Source organism: Oncorhynchus tshawytscha, linkage group LG04, assembly GCF_018296145.1.
Source record: "Oncorhynchus tshawytscha isolate Ot180627B linkage group LG04, Otsh_v2.0, whole genome shotgun sequence".
Classification (NCBI taxonomy): Eukaryota; Metazoa; Chordata; class Actinopteri; order Salmoniformes; family Salmonidae; genus Oncorhynchus; species Oncorhynchus tshawytscha.
In genome coordinates, this window is record NC_056432.1 from 51,514,908 (window position 1) to 51,536,049 (window position 21,142).

General features: G+C 41.5%; 1 protein-coding gene across 5 annotated transcripts in view; it reads left to right on the forward strand.

The window, feature by feature from the left end:
* Window positions 1-21,142, forward strand: part of brsk2b (BR serine/threonine kinase 2b) — a 187,999-nt gene that overhangs the window by 122,704 nt on the left and 44,153 nt on the right. For all 5 annotated transcript variants that reach the window (XM_024418450.2, XM_024418451.2, XM_042320850.1 and 2 more), the window contains exons 4-9: window positions 134-274; window positions 728-844; window positions 6,924-6,957; window positions 13,093-13,161; window positions 14,481-14,627; window positions 16,786-16,817. In XM_024418450.2, the coding sequence (XP_024274218.2) occupies window positions 134-274; window positions 728-844; window positions 6,924-6,957; window positions 13,093-13,161; window positions 14,481-14,627; window positions 16,786-16,817 (540 nt within the window). The remainder of the gene's footprint in view (window positions 1-133; window positions 275-727; window positions 845-6,923; window positions 6,958-13,092; window positions 13,162-14,480; window positions 14,628-16,785; window positions 16,818-21,142) is intronic.

A 21,142-nucleotide genomic window follows, 5' to 3' on the forward strand; every position in this document is an offset into this window, starting at 1 on the left:
CTGGATCTTGTAGACTAGCTCTATAACACTGAACCAGGCGCACATAGCTATCGAGATATGATATCATGTATATAATATGACATATACAGCTCTAGACTGTGTATCTAACGTGTTTGGTTCCCTCCCTCCACAGGTATCTGGTGCTAGAGCACGTGTCAGGGGGAGAGCTGTTTGACTACCTGGTCAAGAAGGGACGGTTAACACCCAAGGAAGCCAGGAAGTTCTTCAGGCAGATCATCTCAGCTCTGGACTTCTGCCACAGTCACTCCATATGGTGAATCATCAATCAATCGATCAGTCAATAAATGAAATGTACTGATAAGAAGTTTTTACATCAGCCGTTGTCTCAAAGTGCTTTGAAAGTATCCCTGCCTAGGCCCTAAAGAGCAATCAGAAGTAGAAGCTCAGTCCTGCTTTCTGAGATCGTGTCTGGTCTGCCATTTCCCTTTTATCTGTGAGAGGAACACTGACCCTATCAGAGAGAGAGCGAGACGACATGAGAGAGGCCTGCCCCCGACACGGGGCTCTTGGAAAGCGGAAAACATTAGTCTCTGATCAAAGGAAATGATAGTACAGTGTGTACATTTTTCGTGACATTTCCTGGACAATATTCCTGGGAAATGCATAATTCCAGTCATGTAGGATTGTCAGGTTTTCTTGTTATCACCTCTGCATGGTACTTGGGTAAATTATGTTTTTCTCTCTCTTTCCTTCCTTCTCTCCACAGTCACAGAGATCTGAAGCCAGAGAACCTGTTGTTAGATGAGAAGAACAACATCAGGATAGCAGACTTTGGCATGGCGTCTCTGCAGGTCGGGGATAGTCTTTTGGAGACCAGCTGCGGGTGAGTCAACTGTGTGTCTGTGTGTGTGTGTGCGTGTGCGCGGGTTGATCCATAACCCACAGTCACTTCGGTTACAGTATATGCACAGGGCAGGCGGTTTTAGAGTCATTAAATATTGTGTGAATGAAGGGCGTGTGAGTGGCGGGTTGAATAAAGAGACAATAATACCTTAAATGTGTAATTCTTGTGCAATTCATATCTATAGGCTTCAATGAGGTTTTTCTTTCAATATTTTAGGCGATCTGGCATTAGTGCGTAAGCCTAAGCTTTAGTGCCTAACTGAACTGTACGAGCACCAAGTAGCCTACACTCCATTCACCAAATAGCCTACACTCCATTCACCAAATAGCCTACACTCCACTCACCAAATAGCCTACACTCCATTCGCCAAGTAGCCTACACTCCATTCACCAAATAGCCTACACTCCATTCACCAAATAGCCTACACTCCATTCACCAAATAGCCTACACTCCATTCACCAAATAGCCTACACTCCATTCACCAAATAGCCTACACTCCACTCACCAAATAGCCTACACTCCACTCACCAAATAGCCTACACTCCATTCACCAAATAGCCTACACTCCATTCACCAAATAGCCTACACTCCATTCACCAAATGCTTTTGAGAACAGCAGAAAAAGTTGTCCATGGAGGCACAATGAACAATGTCAGAATTTTGTTCAATAAGAGAAAAGCTGTGAGAAAAGAAATGAGAAGGGAGTGGACAGAAAAGTAATGTTTGGATATGGAAGATATGGAAGTGGTGAAAGAGGATGAGAGGATGTCAGTGTGTGATGATTGTGAGGCTCTGCACAAATTCGACAGTCACAAGACGGGGACTTCAAATAGCCCTATGACACGCCAAGGGAACTGTAGCCTACTGTTCTGATGGGTTAAATGGAAACTGAAATCTGGACAATGACTGTAGGTCTATAACGTCTCACATAGCCTTAATATTAACTCCTGCAGAATTAAGAATTTCCACATAAAATATGCATCTATGCCGAACAATTTTTTTTAATCAGAAACGTGTTGGGTCATTCACAGCTTTCCATTTTACAACGGGTCAAGCTGATGTCATTTGGACATTTTGCACAGAAAATCGTTCCTTTTTACTATTGTTTGTTGCATTTTCTCCTCGGCCCCTAAACGTCTTTGCTCCGCGAAAGAAGCAGAGATGACAAGAGAACATTACCGATGTCAACTAGATTGAACCGTTCATTCTATCGATTTATGACATTATTCATTATTCTTAGTATTTTAGTGACAGAAGAGAAGCCGCACGTATCTAATTATAGACTAGTTGACTCACAAATAGCCTACCAAAATGTCAGAAAATATAAGTAGAAACATATCTAAATCAGGCCCAAAAAATTCTGCCCCAAAAATATTTTTGCCTTCTCTGACTCTAGCCTCCAGTGCATTTTCTATATTAGTGGGTTAGGGTCGAGGTGCAGGTGTCAGATTGTCACTTTATCACACATAGTCGGGCGGTTCTGGATGGGTTATTAGCAATTGCGGGCGGGTGCGGGTGAAAGAATAGCTGATCCGCGCACCACTAGTGTGTGCGTGCGTGTGTCCAATCCCTACACAGTCCTCAAGCCATGTCTGTGTGTATATAAGAGCATGCTTGTGTGTGTTTGCACCTGTATATGTGTGTGTGTCCACGTGTGTGTGCACGTGGTCAGTAAGATCTTCAGCCCAGATAACCAGGGCCAGTATAGCCTACCCTGCATCTTTACAGATTAGCCATGTAGCAATGCTAAGTCTCTGTCCATTATCATCTGGAAGACAGACAGTGTGGCCCAGCACAATGTGACAGAGGAGATAAGAGTAGGAAGTTGGCGTGACAGGCTAACGTGCTAACCCAGGTGAACTCTGCTGAGGGCTTAGCTCTTTGTCCCCATTTTATATGCACAAACATAACTAGGCCATGACTCAACACCAATCAACAGCCGAAAAAAACAGTACAAAAAAAACAACATTTGCTTTGTTTTCTCGGGCAAAGTCATGCGTCTGACAAGCACGTTGGACACTGTGTGACTGTGTTCCAAGGTGTCCTTTTCAAAGACACTGAATTCAGGCGACGGCCATGTCACATCCCTGACCTTAAGGACCCTTGTGGCTGTATAATTATGCCTTTATAATTTCCAGTGCCCTGTTGTCATAGTGACACATGCGTTTTTTATTTTGCGGGGTCACATGGGTCCACATTCAATGGTAGCATTGGAACTTTACTCTCGAATCACTGTACATATACAGGTAAATGCCATAATACAGGAAACCCCAACAATATTTGTCTTAATAGGGCGTTGGGCCACCACTTGGCACAGATGCTACAAGTGTCTAGGAACTCTATTGGAGGGATGCGACACCATTCTTCCACGAGAATTTCCATCATTTGATATTTTGTAGATGGTGGTGGAAAACGCAGTCTCAGGCGCCGCTCCAGAATCTCCCATAAGCTTTCAACTGGGTTGAGATCTTACTTACTTACTTACTGACTCTATTGTCCCCATGGGGAAATTTTGTTGCAATGTCATGTACACGTTTAAATACAAAACAAAATTGACAATGCAACTTTCATAACAGTTACATACCAATAAAACATTTTTTTTTTAAAGACTAGCCTGCTGGCCTTACTGAGTCGATAGGAACATTAGCCCGAGTTAATTAGGAGGGATATCATACCTGGCACAAATGATTGTCTAGTTCTGTTTTTCCTGCTGATGGGTGCCCTATACCTGTACCCAGAGTGGTGTAGTTCAAAGTCCGGGTACAGGGGGTGGCTTGGGTCGAAAATGATTTTGTGAGCCTTGCGGAGGGCCCTGACCTTAAAGACCTGGTGATTGAGACGGCCATATGATTTACATCGTTTTCAGGCTCATCAAACCATTCAGTGACCACTCGCGCCCTACTTTCAATAAAGCACCTGCTTTCAATGGATGGATGGCGCGGTGGTCTAAGCAGCGAGCTCCTGCTCCATAGACCGTGGGTTTAATCTCAGCTCCTAACACTCGTTTGTGGGCGGCAGGTAGCCTTAACGGTTAGAGCGGCGAGGCACTTAGCCTTAATTGCTCCAGGGTCGCTGCTGATAATAACTGACCCTGGCCATGATCCCAATCTCTGAAAAGTAAAAAAAAAAAAACAGACCCTAGGCAACACAGTGACTAGAGTCTGGTTTCAATGATGACCTATTTGAGCATAGAGGGACTAAGTCACTGCCATATGCTACTACTTTATCCGCTTGAATAAAATCGAGGTAGGCAGTGATGTAGTTCCTCTATGCCAAAACAGTCCATCGTTGAAACCAGACTCTAGTCACTGTGTTGGTCTTCGAGACTGCCCTCTGAGGGTGTCTCAGGGGGAGTTGGGATATGCAAAAAACACATTTCTAATTCACACTTGTACATGTATGATACACACTTGTACATGTATAATACACACTTGTACATGTATAATACACACTTGTACATGTATAATACACACTTGTACATGTATAATACACACTTGTACATGTGTAAAATAGGACAAATATAAGCACCCACCAAATTATTGTTAATGATTTATTCTATGCTTTGTTTCCCTCGTTTACTCAAGTGTTTCCGTTATTTTGGCAGTTACCGGTACAGTATATAATTTGTTAAATATTAAAGGTGGCATGATGACAATGGAAAAATCTAAACTTTTATCCTTGCTTCATAGAGGTATAATATCACTCTCACAGAGTGATAGATTCTTCTCTCCCTTGCCCTCTGACCGACATTCATAAACATATGATGAAATAAAATCTTTATCAGGTTAAATGACTGTACTTTGCATGAAGGACACATTGAGGAATCTTTCATTTGACGTACCTAATGTAAAAAACATTCAACATGAAATATCATTTAGATACAACTAAGGACAAGTGGTTCTAGACAATGTGATTAAAAAAAAGTTTTAGGTTTGCATGCTCTGACACTGCTCTGTTTGACTCGGGCCAATTGACTGGTTTTGCGTACGTTACCGTAATTCAATTTGACTCCGGCAACCAGGAAGCTTGTGTTCACAGAATGTAGGTTTGTGTGTGTGTGTGTGTGTGTGTGTGTGTGTGTGTCCTTACATGTGTGTTGCGTTGAGGACAAGGCAGATGCACAGCAACACTCTGTCAGTGTGTCAAAGTAACTGTATCTTTATTAATGAATAACACACAACACCAACGGACCAGATACTTACGACACACACCGTTTGCGCGCGTAATGGAAATTCATGAGTACGGGATGTTAGATGGTAAGATTAGCGAGAGGACGGGGAGGACAGGGAGGGAGCGGGACTTCGTAGTCTAGGTCGTCATGTAAATCCAGTGTTGAACACACAGGCATGTGTTGATAACAATCACACCGCTGTCGTACCTCTTCGAAAGGATGAATAACCTTCCTACTAACTAAGCATGAAATGCCAACATATATAGTAAAGTCAGTGGTGTAAAAAGTATCCAGTTGTCATACTTAAGTCAAAGTAAAGATACTTTAATAGAAAATGAGTCAGGTAAAACGTGAAAGTCACCCAGTAAAATACTACTTCAGTAAAAGTCTAAAAGTATTTGTTTTTAAAAAATGCTTAAGTATCAAAAGTAAATGTATTTGCTCAAATATTCTTAAGTATCAAAAGTAAATGTATTTGCTCAAATATTCTTAAGTATCAAAAGTAAATGTATTTGCTCAAATATTCTTAAGTATCTAAAGTAAATGTAATTGCTCAAATATTCTTAAGTATCAAAAGTAAATGTATTTGCTCAAATATGCTTAAGTATCAAAAGTAAATATATTTGCTCAAATATTCTTAAGTATCAAAAGTAAATGTATTTGCTCAAATATGCTTAAGTATCAAAAGTAAATATATTTGCTCAAATATTCTTAAGTATCTAAAGTAAATGTAATTGCTCAAATATTCTTAAGTATCAAAAGTAAATATATTTGCTCAAATATTCTTAAGTATCAAAAGTAAATATATTTGCTCAAATATTCTTAAGTATCAAAAGTAAATGTATTTGCTCAAATATTCTTAAGTATCAAAAGTAAAAGTGAAAGTAGAAATCATTTCACATTCATTATATTAACCAAACCAGACAGCACAATTTTCTTGTTTTATTATTTTACGGATAGGCAGAGGCACACTCAGACATAATTTATAAACGAAGCATTTGTGTTTAGTGAGTCTACCAGATAAGAGGCAGTAGGGATGACCAGAGATGCTCTCTTGATGTGTGTGAATTGGATCATTTTCCTGTCCTGCTAAGCATTCGAAATGTAACAATTATCTTTGGGTGCCAGGGAAAATGTACATTATTATCTTTAGGAATGTAGTGGAGTAAATGTAAAAGTTGTCAAAAATATAAATAGTAAGGTAAAGTACAGATACCCCAAAAAACTACTTAAGTAGTACTTTGAAATATTTTTACTTAAGTACTTTACAGTACTAAGTGAAGTATGTTCAAACCACAGTTTTTTTAGTCGCATGACAATTACGTTATGACAAGGTGTCCTGTAAGTCCTGTATAGAATTCAGTACACTCAGTAGAGTGTTGGTTCATCCTCTACACTATTTGTGCTCAGCACTGTGGGTCCATGGGGCGACTCACAATTGGCCTATAGTCGTCTGGGTTAGGGAGGGTTTGGCCGGTAGGGATATCCTTGTCTCATCGCGCACTTGCGACTCCTGTGTTGGGCCGGGCGCAGTGCACGCTAACCAGGTCGCCAGGTGCACAGTGTTTCCTCTGACACATTGGTGCGGTTGGCTTCCGTGTTGGATGAGCGCTGTGTTAAGAAGCAGTGCGGCTTGGTTGGGTTGTGTTTCGGAGGACGCATAGCTTTCGACCTTCGTCTCTCCCGAGCCCGTACGGGAGTTGTAGCGATGAGACAAGATAGTAATGCATTCCACAAGCTAACTCTACTTATGTTCAGAATAGTGTGTGTGTACGGGTAATTGTTTGTGAGTTTGTGTGTGCACACATGTTCTGGTAACTGTGTTTTATTAGGTGTGTGTGTGTGTATTGACTTGTATAAAGCTGTTGTGCATATCTCACTTTACAGATCTCCTCACTATGCCTGCCCAGAGGTCATAAGGGTAAGTGCACTCCCTCTCCATCTCTCTCTCGCTCTCTATTTCTCTCACCTTGTACCTCTCTCTTTCTCTCTCTTTTCTCTCTCTCTCTCTCCCTCCCATAATGGCATTGCAGCACAAGCCCATGTGCCCTCCAACCATTCACTTTAGAGTGCTCTACTCTCAGCTCTGTATAGAATGAACCGTCTCTCAGCTCTTCGCCCCTCAGGCAGTGGCAATGCCACACAGCCACGTGTTATGTCATCACAGTGCAGCTGTGAATCAGGTGTATGCCAGGTGGATATGTGCTTGCATTAGCAGGTAGGATCCTGCAAGTAAGCATTTCGTTGGACGGTGTATACCAGGTGTATCCCGTACAGACAACTAATTAAACTTGAAACAAAAATTGTGCTGTATGCCAGCTGTCATGGAGTTGGTTAGTTACAGTGCTTTCAGAAAGTATTCACGCCCCTTGACTTTTTTTCACATTTTGTTGTGTTACAGCCTGAATTTAAAATGGATAAAATGTAGATGTTGTGTTACTAGCCTTCACACAATACCTAATGTCAAAGTGAAATTAGATTTTTTGATTATTTTTTTTACAAATGAATAAAGAATGAAAAGCTGAAGTATCTTGAGTCAATAAGTACTCAATAAGTCTCATAATAAGTTCCATGCAAAATAATAGAGGTTATAGACCAGGGAGGTTTTCCAATGCCTCTAAAGAAGGGCTCCTATTTGTATATGTGTGTAAAAAAAAAGCAGACATTGAATATGCCTTTGAGCATGGTGAAGTTATTAACTAGACTTTGGATGGTGTATCAATACACCCAGTCACTACAAAGATACAGGTGTCCTTCCTTACTCAGTTGCCGGAGAGGAACGAAACCACTCAGGGGTTTCACAATGAGGGGGTTTCACAATGGCTGTGATAGGAGAAAACTAAGGATGGATCAGCAACATTGAAGTTACTCCACAATACTGACCTAATTGACAGAGTGAAAAGAAGGACGTTTGTAAGGAATACAAAATATTCCAAACATGCAACCTGTTTACAATTTTTTTAATGTATTTTTTATTTCACCTTTATTTAACCAGGTAGGCCAGTTGAGAACAAGTTCTCATTTACAACTGCAACCTGGCCAAGATAAAGCAAAGTGACTCAAACAACAACACAGAGTTACACATGGAATAAACAAACCTACAGTCAATAACACAAATCAAATAAAAATAAATGTATTTATATAGCCCTTCGTACATCAGCTGATATCTCAAAGTGCTGTACAGAAACCCAGCCTAAAACCCCAAACAGCAAGCAATGCAGGTGTAGAAGCACAGTGGCTAGGAAAAACTCCCTAGAAAGGCCAAAACCTAGGAAGAAACCTAGAGAGGAACCAGGCTATGTGGGGTGGCCAGTCCTCTTCTGGCTGTGCCGGATGGAGATTGTAACAGAACATGGCCAAGACTGTATATAGAAAAATCTATATACAGTGTGTGCAAATGAGGTAAGATTAGGGAGGTAAGGCAATAAATAGGCCATAGGGATGAAGTAATTACAATTTAGCAATTAACACTGGAGTGATAGATGTGCAGAGGATGAATGTGAAAGTAGAGATACTGGGGTGCAAAGAAGAAAAGAAAAAAACAATATGGGGATGAGGTAGTTGGATGGGCTATTTACAGGCGCAATGATCTGTGAGCTGCTCTGACAGCTGATGCTTAAAGTTAGTGAGGGAGATATGAGTCTCCAGCTTCAGTGATTTTTGCAGTTTGTTCCAGTCATTGGCAGCAGAGAACTGGAAGGAAAGGCATGCAATAAAATGCAAATTAATTACTTAAAAATCATTCAATGTGATTTTCTGGATTTTTGTGTTAGATTCCGTCTCTCACAGTTGAAGACTACATTTAGGGTGTGGAAATGTTATTCTCTTAGTACTGTAACCTACTCCCGACCATAACACTACAGGTTTTGTTTTACGTTTTTCTTCGGAATAGAAACAGTATTATATTAATCAAATTAATTAAGCTACATTTCTTAACATCAGTCCCATATACTATATCCTTACAAAAATATATATATATTGAAGGCTATCAAATGCTTCTCAAAGATGACCTCTGGTGGTCAAACTAGCACTAGCTAGCATTAATGGTAACAATGACTGACAATTAAATAACGTGCCATAGAATTCAGAGGCAGCCCACAAGATGTGCTGCAGTATGACGCAACTTTTACAGGAAGAAACAATGTAGGTTCAGAACTTTTGTGAAATCGCACATTTACAAATATATGGCAAATAGAAATCAAACTGGATGGACATCAGAAATAGAGGAAGGCCAGGACTAAAAACAAACTAAATTGAACTATTGTAAAAATAGATTGTGTCCGTAAAATGTATACAGTTGAAGTCGAAGTTTACATACACTTAGGTCGGAGTCATTAAAACTCGTTTTTCAACCACTCCACAAATGTATTGTTAACAAACTATAGTTTGGCAAGTCGGCAATTTTTTGCGGGAAATTTTTCCAACAATTGTTTACAGACAGATTATTTCACAATTCACTGTATCACAATTCCAGTGGGTCAGACGTTTACATACACTAAGTTGACTGTGCCTTTAAACAGCTTGGAAAATTCCAGAAAATGATGCCATGGCTTTAGAAGCTTCTCATTTGAGTCAATTCGAGGTGTACCTGTGGATGTATTTCAAGGCCTACCTACAAACTCAGTGCCTCTTTGCTTGACATCATGGGAAAATCAAAAGAAATCATCCAAGACCTCAAGAAAAAAATTGTAGACCTTCACAAGTCTGGTTCATCCTTGGGAGCAATTTCCAAATGCCTGAAGGTACCACATTCATCTGTACAAACTGTGAAGATGCTGGAGGAAACAGGTACAAAATGATCTATAGCCACAGTAAAACGAGTCCAATATCGACATAACCTGAAAGGCCGCTCAGCAAGGAAGAAGCCACTGCTCCAAAACCACCATTAAAAAAAGCCAGACTACGGTTTGCAAATGCACATGGGGACAAAGATTGTACTTTTTGGAGAAATGTCCTCTGGTCTGATGAAACAAAAAACTGTTTGGCCAAAATGACCATCGTTATGTTTGGAGGAAAAAAGGGGAGGCTTGCAAGCCGAAGAACACCATCCCAACCGTGAAGCACGGGGGTGGCAGCATCATGTTGTGGGTGTACTTTGCTGCAGGAGGGACTGGTGCACTTCACAAAATAGATGGCATCATGAGGTAGGGAAATTATGTGGATATATTGAAGCAACATCTCAAGACATCAGTCAGGAAGTTAAAGCTTGGTCGCAAATGGGTCTTCCAAATGGACAATGACCCCAAGCATACTTCCAAAGTTGTGGCAAAATGGCTCAAGGACAACAAAGTCAAGGTATTGGAGTGGCCATCACAAAGCCCCGACCTCAATCCTATAGAAAATTTGTGGGCAGAACTGAAAAAGTGTGTGCGAGCAAGGAGGCCTACAAACCTGATTCAGTTACACCAGCTCTGTCAGGAGGAATGGGCCAAAATTCACCCAACTTGTGGGAATATTGTGGAAGGCTACCCGAAAAGTTTGATCCAAGTTAAACAATTTAAAGGCAATGCTACCAAATACTAATTGAGTGTATGAAAACTTTTGACCCACTGGGAATGTGATGAAAGAAAGAAAAGCTGAAGTATTATTCTGACATTTCACATTCTTAAAATAAAGTGGTGATCCTAACTGACCTAAGACAGGCAAATTTTTTGTAGGATTAAAAATAAGGAATTGTGAAAAACTGGGTTTAAATGTCTTTGTATGTAAACATCTGACTTCAACTGTATATATGTATGTGCATTTGAATGTATGTGTATACTGTATGTATGCATGTTCATATATACAGTGGGGCAAAAAAAGTATTTAGTCAGCTACCAATTGTGCAAGTTCTCCCACTTAAAAAGATGAGAGAGGCCTGTAATTGTCATCATAGGTACACTTCAACTATGACAGACCAAACGAGGTAAAAAAAATCCAGAAAATCACATTGTAGGATTTTTAATGAATTTATTTGCAAATTATGGTGGAAAATAAATATTTGGTCAATAACATAAGTTTATCTCAATACTTTGTTATATACCCTTTGTTGGCAATGACAGAGGTCAAACGTTTTCTGTACGTCTTCACTAGGTTTTCACACACTGTTGCTGTTATTTTGGCCCATTCCTCCATGCAAATCTCCTCTAGAGCAGTGATGTTTTGGGGCTGTTGCTGGGCAACACAGACTTTCAACTCCCTCCAAAGATTTTCTATGGGGTTGAGATCTGGAGACTGGTTAGGCCACTCCAGGACCTTGAAATGCTTCTTGTGAAGCCAGTCATTCGTTGCCCGGGTGGTGTGTTTGGGATCATTGTCATGCTGAAAGACCCAGCCACGTTTCATCTTCAATGCCCTTGCTGATGGAAGGAGGTTTTCACTCAAAATCTCACGATACATGGCCCCATTCATACTTTCCTTTACACGGATCAGTCGTCCTGGTCCCTTTGCAGAAAAACAGCCCCAAAGCATGATGTTTCCACCCCCATGCTTCACAGTAGGTATGGTGTTCTTTGGATGCAACTCAGCATTCTTTGTCCTCCAAACACGACGAGTTTAGTTTTTACCAAAAAGTTATATTTTGGTTTCATCTGACCATATGACATTCTCCCAATCTTCTTCTGGATCATCCAAATGCTCTCTAGCAAACTTCAGACGGGCCTGGACATGTACTGGCTTAAGCAGGGGGACACGTCTGGCACTGCAGGCATATTTTGTTACTGATGGTAGGCTTTGTTACTTTGGTCCCAGCTCTCTGCAGGTTATTCACTAGGTCCCCCCGAGTGGTTCTGGGATTTTTGCTCACTGTTCTTGTGATCATTTTGACCCCATGGGGTGAGATCTTGCGTGGAGCCCCAGATCGAGGGAGATTATCAGTGGTCTTGTATGTCTTCCATTTCCTAATAATTGCTCCCACAGTTGATTTCTTCAAACCAAGCTGCTTACCTATTGCAGATTCAGTCTTCCCAGCCTGGTGTAGGTCTACAATTTTGTTTCGGGTGTCCTTTGACAGCTCTTTGGTCTTGGCCATAGTGGAGTTTGGAGTGTGACTGTTTGAGGTTGTGGATAGGTGTCTTTTATACTGATAACAAGTTCAAACAGGTGCCATTAATGCAGGTAACGAGTGGAGGACAGAGGAGCCTCTTAAAGAAGAAGTTACAGGTCTGTGAGAGCCAGAGATCTTGCTTGTTTGTAGGTGACCAAAATTTCCACCATAATTTGCAAATAAATTCATAAAAAATCCTACAATGTGATTTTCTGGATTTATTTTGATGATGAAAATTACAGTCCTCATCTTTTTAAGTGGGAGAACTTGCACAATTGGTGGCTGACTAAATACTTTTTTGCCCCACTGTATACTACCCTTCAAAAGTTTGTGGTCACTTAGAAATGTCCTCGTTTTTGAAAGAAAAGCACTTTGTTGTCCATTAAAATAACATCAAATTGATCAGAAATATAGTGCAGACATTGTTAATGTTGTAAATGATTATTGTAGCTGGAAATGGCAGATTTTTTTATGGAATATCTACATAGGCGTACAGAGGCCCATTATCTGCAACTAATACTCCTGTGTTCCAATGGCACGTTGTGTTAGCTAATCCAAGTTTATCATTTTTAAAGGCTAATTGATCATTAGAAAACCCTTTTGCAATTATGTTAACACAGCTGAAAACTGTTGTTCTCATTAAAGAATCAATAAAACTGGCCTTGTTTAGATATTTAAAAAAAAATGGGGGATTGGAAATGATGCAGACAATTACATTGATGGAAGCTACAATCTATGCACAATATTAAAGCTAATGTAACAAATTGTGTAATAAGTCAAGGGCTATTAATACTTTCTGAAGGCACTGTAAACACCAACTCACCCAAGGGTGAAGTTTTAAAGGTTTTCAGTTCATAAAAGTAATTTGGAATCTGTAGCTCACCTCCATAACAAAATGCATAATTGATTACATCTTTCACTCTTTTTTTATCTGTCATTATCGCTCTGTCTCACTCTCCCTCACCCTTCTTCACCCTCCTTCTTTCTCTCGCTCCCTTTCTCTTTCTCTCTCTCTGTGTGTCTCTCTCTCAGGGGGAGAAGTACGACGGGAGGAAAGCAGACGTGTGGAGCTGCGGGGTCATCCTCTTTGCACTTTTAGTGGTGAGTGATTGACAGCTGCCGTTGCCCTGACGATGACCCTGACACGTGCCGTTGAGTTAGTGTTGTGGTTTGATGCGGGTTAAAGTGACAGGGGGACGTAGCTGCTGGTGACACAATAAGTCTTCATAGGTAGCTGCACCTCAGTGACTCGCTGGCTTTGGTCTACAGTGGCTTGCATAAATGTCTTCATTATGATTTTAAATACCCTGGGGTGGAATTTGAGGTAAGGGGCAGGAGAAGGTTTAGAGACATAACTTAATAAATGTGGTAAAACAAACTTCTTGCCAATGGCCTGTGATTCCAGATCTTGTCTGTAGAGAATGTTAGTGAAAGATGACATTAGATTATTGGATCAGGACTGAAAATTAAATCAGCACCCTCCATCTTTCATCCCCACATGATTGGTTGATTCATCATGTTTCTGATTGGAGCAGGGATTTCCTGGGCTGGCCTGACTGTCAGCTTTGTACTGACACACATATGCTCGTTAATCAGAGTCTGTGTCATCAGCATTCACACACCGCTCTGATTAGACAGTGACAAAGTGGGGAAGCCGAGAACAAAGGAAATAATAGGCTGTGTGTGTCTGTGTGTGTGAGGGTTTCTCCATTTTTTTGTCAATATGGCCATCAATTATTTCTCCCCGATGAAGATATGTTGAGATGGGAAGAGACCCTATCAGTCATGCTATCATAAACTACACCTCTAATCCATAGAAGTGTGAATACTCTGCCTGTTCCAAATGTCAGATAGACCTTCACTGATTGTCATGAGTAATGCTCGTGTATTGCCTTGCCTAGTGTCTCTTGAAAGCCATTCATATTAGAGATTTTGAAGAAGGCTGGCTCGATAGTCCTACATTGACTGCCATGAGTAATACGTATTCACCGTATTCCCTTGGCTAACAACAATAACCTTGTTTGTCCTTGTCAGATGCACACAGTACAGTCTCACCTGGCACTCTTTCAACTTTTCTACTTTGGTCATGGCTCTAGATTTTCAATTCCGACTTACTGAGTGACATCACATACGGCCGGTTTCCCGGACACATATTAAGGCTAGTCTTGGACTAGGAAACACTTTCCATTGGGTAACGGGAATCTCCGTTGAACCTTCTTTTTCGTCCAAGGACTAGGCTTTAAGTGGGTCCTGTAGACCAGCCATTAGAGAAATCTTCACTGGAACTTGAGCATCATTCTGGTATTAATGCTCCTCTCTTGTGTTCAGAGGTTGTTGTGTGTGTGTGTTATCCTTGATGATTTGAATGCAGTGTATCACTTGGCTGGCCGGAATTGTGAATAAAATCTTATCGATCTCAGGGTGCCCTGCCATTTGACGATGACAACCTGAGAAACCTGCTGGAGAAAGTGAAGTTGGGTGTTTTCCACATGCCCCACTTCATCCCCCCAGACTGTCAGAACCTCCTACGGGGCATGATCGAGGTGGATGCCACTAAGAGACTCACGGTACATTCCTTTAAGATCAGCTCTGGGATCAGATGTATGTTCGTAACCCCCTTATTTCAGGTCGACAATTCCCTTAATATCTGCTCTAGCATCAATTTAGATTATGGCCCACCTAATCTACCGCTAAGATCAGGCCTCGGATTAGATGTATGTTCCCAACACCCTTCCAGCTTGAAGATGCACTTAATACTACATTTGTTCACGTTCAGGTGAAAGGTAAATTGGTTTTCAATCAATACAGGTGGCAACTTGTAAAGGGCCTAAGCAGATATAAATGTAACAAACAATTCCATCTCACTTTATTTCCACAAAATATTTACCACCACAGTGTAAATCAGAGCATCTCCCCCAGCTCTCACCCACAGTACTAGTAAAGCAGAAATCACATATCACTGTAGAGAAAGGGAGCCATCTTCCCCCTGATTTAGACTAAAAGACACTCAGAGGCAGTTTCTCATGCTCAGATTAAGAGTATTCCTGGACTTAAAAAGCACTTGTAATGGGTTTTCTACAGTTACCATGTCATTTTGTCCAGCAGTAGGCTTAATCTGGGTCCGGGAAACCTCCTCTCTGAATATAGACTCTAGACAGTAATCCCATTGACTCTGTCTGTTTGGTTCAGACGTCTGAGACACAGACAGGCGGCACTTGAAACCCTCCCACGGCCACAGTGTGACTTCCTCTAACAGTTTATTAGATGAACTCTCACTCACATCAGCATTAAGAGTTTTCTGTCAAATAGAGTGTGCTTTCCCAGTTGCCCAACGTCTTAAGTGTCCCTCACTCATCTGGTTTTCCTCTCTGTTTAATCTACTTAATCTACTTACTTAATCGACAAATAATATGAATATTAATGCTGTAATGTGTTTTTTTTTCTTCTTCCTTCTATGTATTGAAGTAAGTGGAAGGCCCATAGAAATAGAATGAATATACACTACATGACCAAAAGTATGTGGACGTCTTGCACGTTGAACATCTCCTTCCAAAATCATGGACATTAATATGGAGTTGGTCCCCCCTTTTTTGCTGCTATGGCTTCTTGGAAGGCTTTCCACTAGATGTTGCAACATTGCCCGCTGGGACTTGCTTCCATTCAGCCACAAGAGCATTAGTGAGGTCGGGCACTGATGTTGGGCGATTAGGCCTGGCTCGTGTCGGCATTCCAATTTACCCCAAAGGTGCTTGATGGGGTTGAGGTCAGAGCTCTGTGCAGGCCAGTCATGTTCTTCCACATCAAAGTTGGAAGCACAGAATCGCCTAGAATGTCATTGTATGCTATAGCGTTAAGGGGCCTAGCCCAAAACATGAAAAACAGCCCCGGACCATTATTCCTCCTCCACCAAACTTTACAGTTGGCACATTTGGGCAGTTAACGTTCTCCTGGCATCCTCCAAACTCAGATTTGTCCGTCGGACTGCCAGATTGTGAAGCATGATTCATCACTCCAGAGAATGCATTTCCACTGCTCCAGAGTCCGATAGCGGTGAGCTTTACACCACTCCAGCTGACGCTTGGCATTGCGTATGGGGATCTTAGGGTTGTGTGCGGCTGTTCGGCCATGGAAACCCATTTCATGAAGCTCAATAAACAGTTCTTGTGCTGACGCTTCCAGAGGCCGTTTGGAACACGGTAGTTAGTGTTGCAACCGAAGACAGATGATTTTTACGCTGAGCCGTTGTTGCTCCTAGACATTTCCACTTTACAATAACAGCACTTACAGTTGAGCGGGGCAGCTCTAGCAGGGCAAAAATGTGAAAAATGTGACTGGTTGGATAGGTGGCCTCCATTGACGGTGCCATGTTGAAAGTCACTGAGTTCTTCAGTAAGGTCATTCTACTGCCAATGTTTTGTCGATGGAGATCGCATTGCTGTGTGCTCTATTTTATACACCTGTCAGCAAAGGGTGTGGCTGAAATAGACTAATCCACTCATTTGAAAGGATGTCCAGATACTTTTGTACACATAGTGTATTATATTGTTTTGTCCCTACAGTAGGTAAAGACTGGGTTGTTTCTAGAAGTCTTAAGTGTGACGTAATACATACAGTAAGAACAGATAAGGCATGTTGCTGTGTTCACTCGTCTGTCTGTCACAGCACCTGTTCCACATGCTGTGTCGTTAACACAATGTTTTGTCCTCTTCCTGTGTGTCTCTACAGTTGGAGCAGATCCAGAAGCACAACTGGTACATGTGAGTACAGCTCCTTTCTGTGTGTGTGTTTGTGTGTGAACATCCATACGACTGGCTGTTTTGTGCATACTCTACTAGATATATGCGCTATGTACTTTTATCAGTGAAATGTAATTTCATTTACAAAATGGAGCAAATATATATATATTTTTTTTAAAGGGTCAGTAGATAAAAGTATTGCACTTACATAGGCTAAATTAGGCAATGGGAACTAATGGAGGCTAATGTCAAACTTTTTTGCAGCGTTTATAGTAAGAGAAGGTAGGTCCATTAGGACAGACGTGAGGGGTCTATTTTCTGCTGCGCTCTAGTAGTTACCCTACACGCCACCTGAACATAAAAGACAATGAGGTTCTTAGTTTTAATGGAACTCTGTTCTGTTCCTAAATGGCTTGGCCTTATCAATGCAGGCTTTAAATACCTCCTCTCAGAAAATTGCCAAGGGCCGTTCAACTGTTCAGCAATGTAATAATGTGCGTTGCTCATTGCTACATTGTGTCAGTTCATCATTGCTATTTAGCAATCTACGATGTTGTATACTGAACAAAAATATAAACGCAACATGGTAAAGTGTTGGTCCCATGTCTCATGAGCTGAATTAAAAGATCCCAGACATTTTCATACACACTAAAACCTTATTTCTCTCAAATTCTGTGCACAAATTTGTTCACATCCCTGTTAGAGCATTTCTCAAGGTAATGAATCCACCTGACAGGAGTGGCATATCAACAAGCTGATAAAACAGCATGATCATTACACAGGTCCACCTTGCACTGGGGACAATAAAAGGCCACTCTAAAATGTGCAGTTTTGTCATACAACACAATGCCACAGATGTCTCAAGTTTTGAGGGAGCGTGCAATTGGCATGATGATTGCAGGAATGTCCACCAGAGCTGTTGCCAGAGAATTTAATGTTAATTTTTCTACCATAAGCCACCTCCAACGTCGTTTTAGAGAATTTGTCAGTAAGACAAACCAGCCGCACAACCACAGACCATGTGTAACCGCGACAGCCCAGGACCTCCACGTCAGGCTCCTTCACCGGCGGGATCATCTGAGACCAGCTCCACGGACAGCTGATAAAACTGCAGAATTTCTGGTATGGCCAGGCATAAGCTATGGACAACAAACACAATTGCATTTCATCGATGGCAATTTCAATGCACAGAAATACTGTGACGTGATCCTGAGGCCCATTGTCTTGCCATTCATCCGGCGCCATCACCTCATGTTTCAGCACGATAATGCATGGCCCCTTGTCGCAAGGGTCAGTACACATTTACTGGAAGCTGAAAATGTAACCATTTCTTCCATGGGCTGTATACTCACCAGACATGTCACCCATTGAGCATGTTTGAGATGCTCTGGATCAACGTGTACGACAGCGTGGACCAGTTCCCGCCAATATCCAGAAACTTCACACAGCCATTGAAAAGGAGTGGGATTCCACATGCCACAATCAACAGCCTGATCCACTCTATGATGATCGTTCCACATGAGGCAACTAGTGTTCACACCAGATACTGACTGGTTATCTGATCCACACCCATACCTTTTTCTTAAGGTATCTGTGACCAACAGACACATATCTGTACTTCCAGTCATGTGACATCCATTGATTAGGGCCTCATTTTTTAAAATGTATTGACCAATTCAACTGAAACTCAGTTTATATTTTTGTTCAGTGTATATCTTCGTCATGTTTGGTGGACACATTTTCTTAACGGTAAAGTGGTTTCACAATTCTGATAGCTTTGTAGTGTATTTTTGTCATTGCTAACACTATAAAATATGAAGTTCATGTTGAATATCTCCCATTATTAGCGTTCTACTCCACTGTGTTGCCTATCTAAACTCAGCAAAAATAAACGTCTTCTCACTGTCAACTGCGTTTATTTTCACCAAACTTAACATGTGTAAATATTTGTATGAACAAAACAAGATTCAACAACTGAGACATAAAGTGAACAAGTTCCACAGACATGTGACTAACAGAAATGGAATAACGTGTCCCTGAACAAAGGGGGGGTCAAAATCAAAAGTAACAGTCCATATCTGGTGTGGCCACCAGCTGCATTAAGTACTGCAGTACATCTCCTCCTCATGGACTGCACCAGATTTGCCCGTTCTTGCTGTGAGATGTTATCCCACTCTTCCACCAAGGCACCTGCAAGGTCCCGGACATTTCTGGGGGGAATGGCCCTAGCCCTCACCCTTCGTTCCAACAGGTCCCAGACGTGCTCAATGCGATTGAGATCCGGGCTCTTCGCTGGCCATGGCAGAACACTGACATTCCTGTCTTGCAGGAAATCATGCACAGAATGAGCAGTATGGCTGGTGGCATTGTCATGCTGGAGGGTAATGTCAGGATGAGCCTGCAGGAAGGGTACCACATTAGGGAGAAGGATGTCTTCCCTGTAATGAGATTGCCTGCAATGCAACAAGCTCAGTCCGATGATGCTATGACACACTGCCCCAGTCAATGACAGAACCTCCACCTCCAAATCGATCCCGCTCCAGAGTACAAGCCTCGGTGTAACGCTCATTCCTTCGACGACAAACGCGAATCCGACCATCACCCCTGGTGAGACAAAACTGAGACTCGTCAGTGAAGAGCACTTTTTGCTAGTCTTGTCTGGTCCAGCGACGGTGGGTTTGTGCCCATAGGCGACGTTGTTGCCGGTGATGATTATTCTGTCAACCTTTTTATCCGTTCTTGATTATGGTGATATTATTTATCAAGGTGCAGCTGCTACTATTTATAAACCTTTGGATGCCATGTACCATAGTGCCCTTCATTTTGTTATCACTGCATCCTGTATCGAAAGGTTGGTTGGACTTATATCTCTACATTACTCCATTTCTGGCCCTACTTCATAAACTTTGGTCTTATCTAACTTTGCTGTTGAAGCACCTGAGTTGCCTTCCCCGTTCACAGGATTGGTTAACTCTTGAGGTTCCTGGGTCTCCGCCAAGCTAGGTAAATCTGCTTTTAGTTTTAATGCACCGTATTTCTGGAACAAATTTCAAAATAGATTTGATCTTGATGTTCTTGTGCCGATCGGGCAATTTAAAGTATTGATTGGGGACTTATTTGTGGAGGAATGTAACTGGGTTATTTGTGATGTTTTGTATTTAGGGTGTGTATATACAGTACCAATCAAAAGTTTGGACACACGTACTCATTCAAGGGTTTTTCTTAATTTGTACTATTCTCTACACTGTAGAATAATAGTGAAGACATCAACACGGTAAAATAACACATGTAGTAACCAAAAAAGTGTTAAACAAATCCAAATATATTTTGTATTAGCCACCCTTTGCCTTGATGGCAAACTCATCCCAAACCATCTCAATTGGGTTGAGGTTGGGTGATTGTGGAGGCAAGGTCATCTGATGCAGCACTCCATCACTCTCCTTAGTCAAATAGCCCTTACACATCCTGGAGGTGTGTTTTGGGTCATTGTCCTGTTGAAGAACAAATGATAGTCCCACTAAGTGCAAACTAAATGGGATGGCGTATTGCTGCAGAATGCTTTGGTAGTCATGCTGGTTAAGTGTGCCTTGAATTCTAATGGTCTAATGGTCTAATGTCCATTGCTCATGTTTCTTGGCCCAAGCAAGTCTCTTCTTATTATTGGTGTCCTTTGTAGTGGTTTCTTTGCAGCAATTCGAGCATGAAGGGCTGATTCACGCTGTCTCCTCTGAACAGTTGATGTTGAGATGTGTCTGTTACTTGAACTCTGTGAAGCATTTATTTGGACTGTTATCTGAGGTGCAGTTAACTCTAATGAACATATCCTCTGCAGCAGAGGTAACTCTGGGTCTTCCTTTCCTGTGGCGGTCCTCATCCTCAGTTTCGTCATAGTGCGACATGGTTTTTCGACTGCACTTGAAGAAACTTTCAAAGTTCTTGAAATGTTCCAGATTGAATGACCTTCATGTCTTAAAGTAATCATGGACTGTCATTTCTCTTTGCTTATTTGAGCTGATCTTGCCATAATATGGACTTGTTCTTTTACCTAATAGGGCTATCTCCTGTGTACCACCCCTACCTTGTCACAATCAATCAATCAAATGTATTTATAAAGCCCTTTTTACATCGGCCGCTGTCACAAAGTGCTCTACAGAAACCCAGCCTAAAACCCCAAACAGCAAGCAATGCAGATGTAGAAGCACAGTGGCTAGGAAAAACAAGTTAGGAAGAAACCTAGAGAGGAACCAGGCTCTGAGGGCTGTGCCTGGTGAAGATTATAACAGAACGTGGCCAAGATGTTCAAACGTTCATAGATTACCATTAGGATCAGATAACAACAATAATAA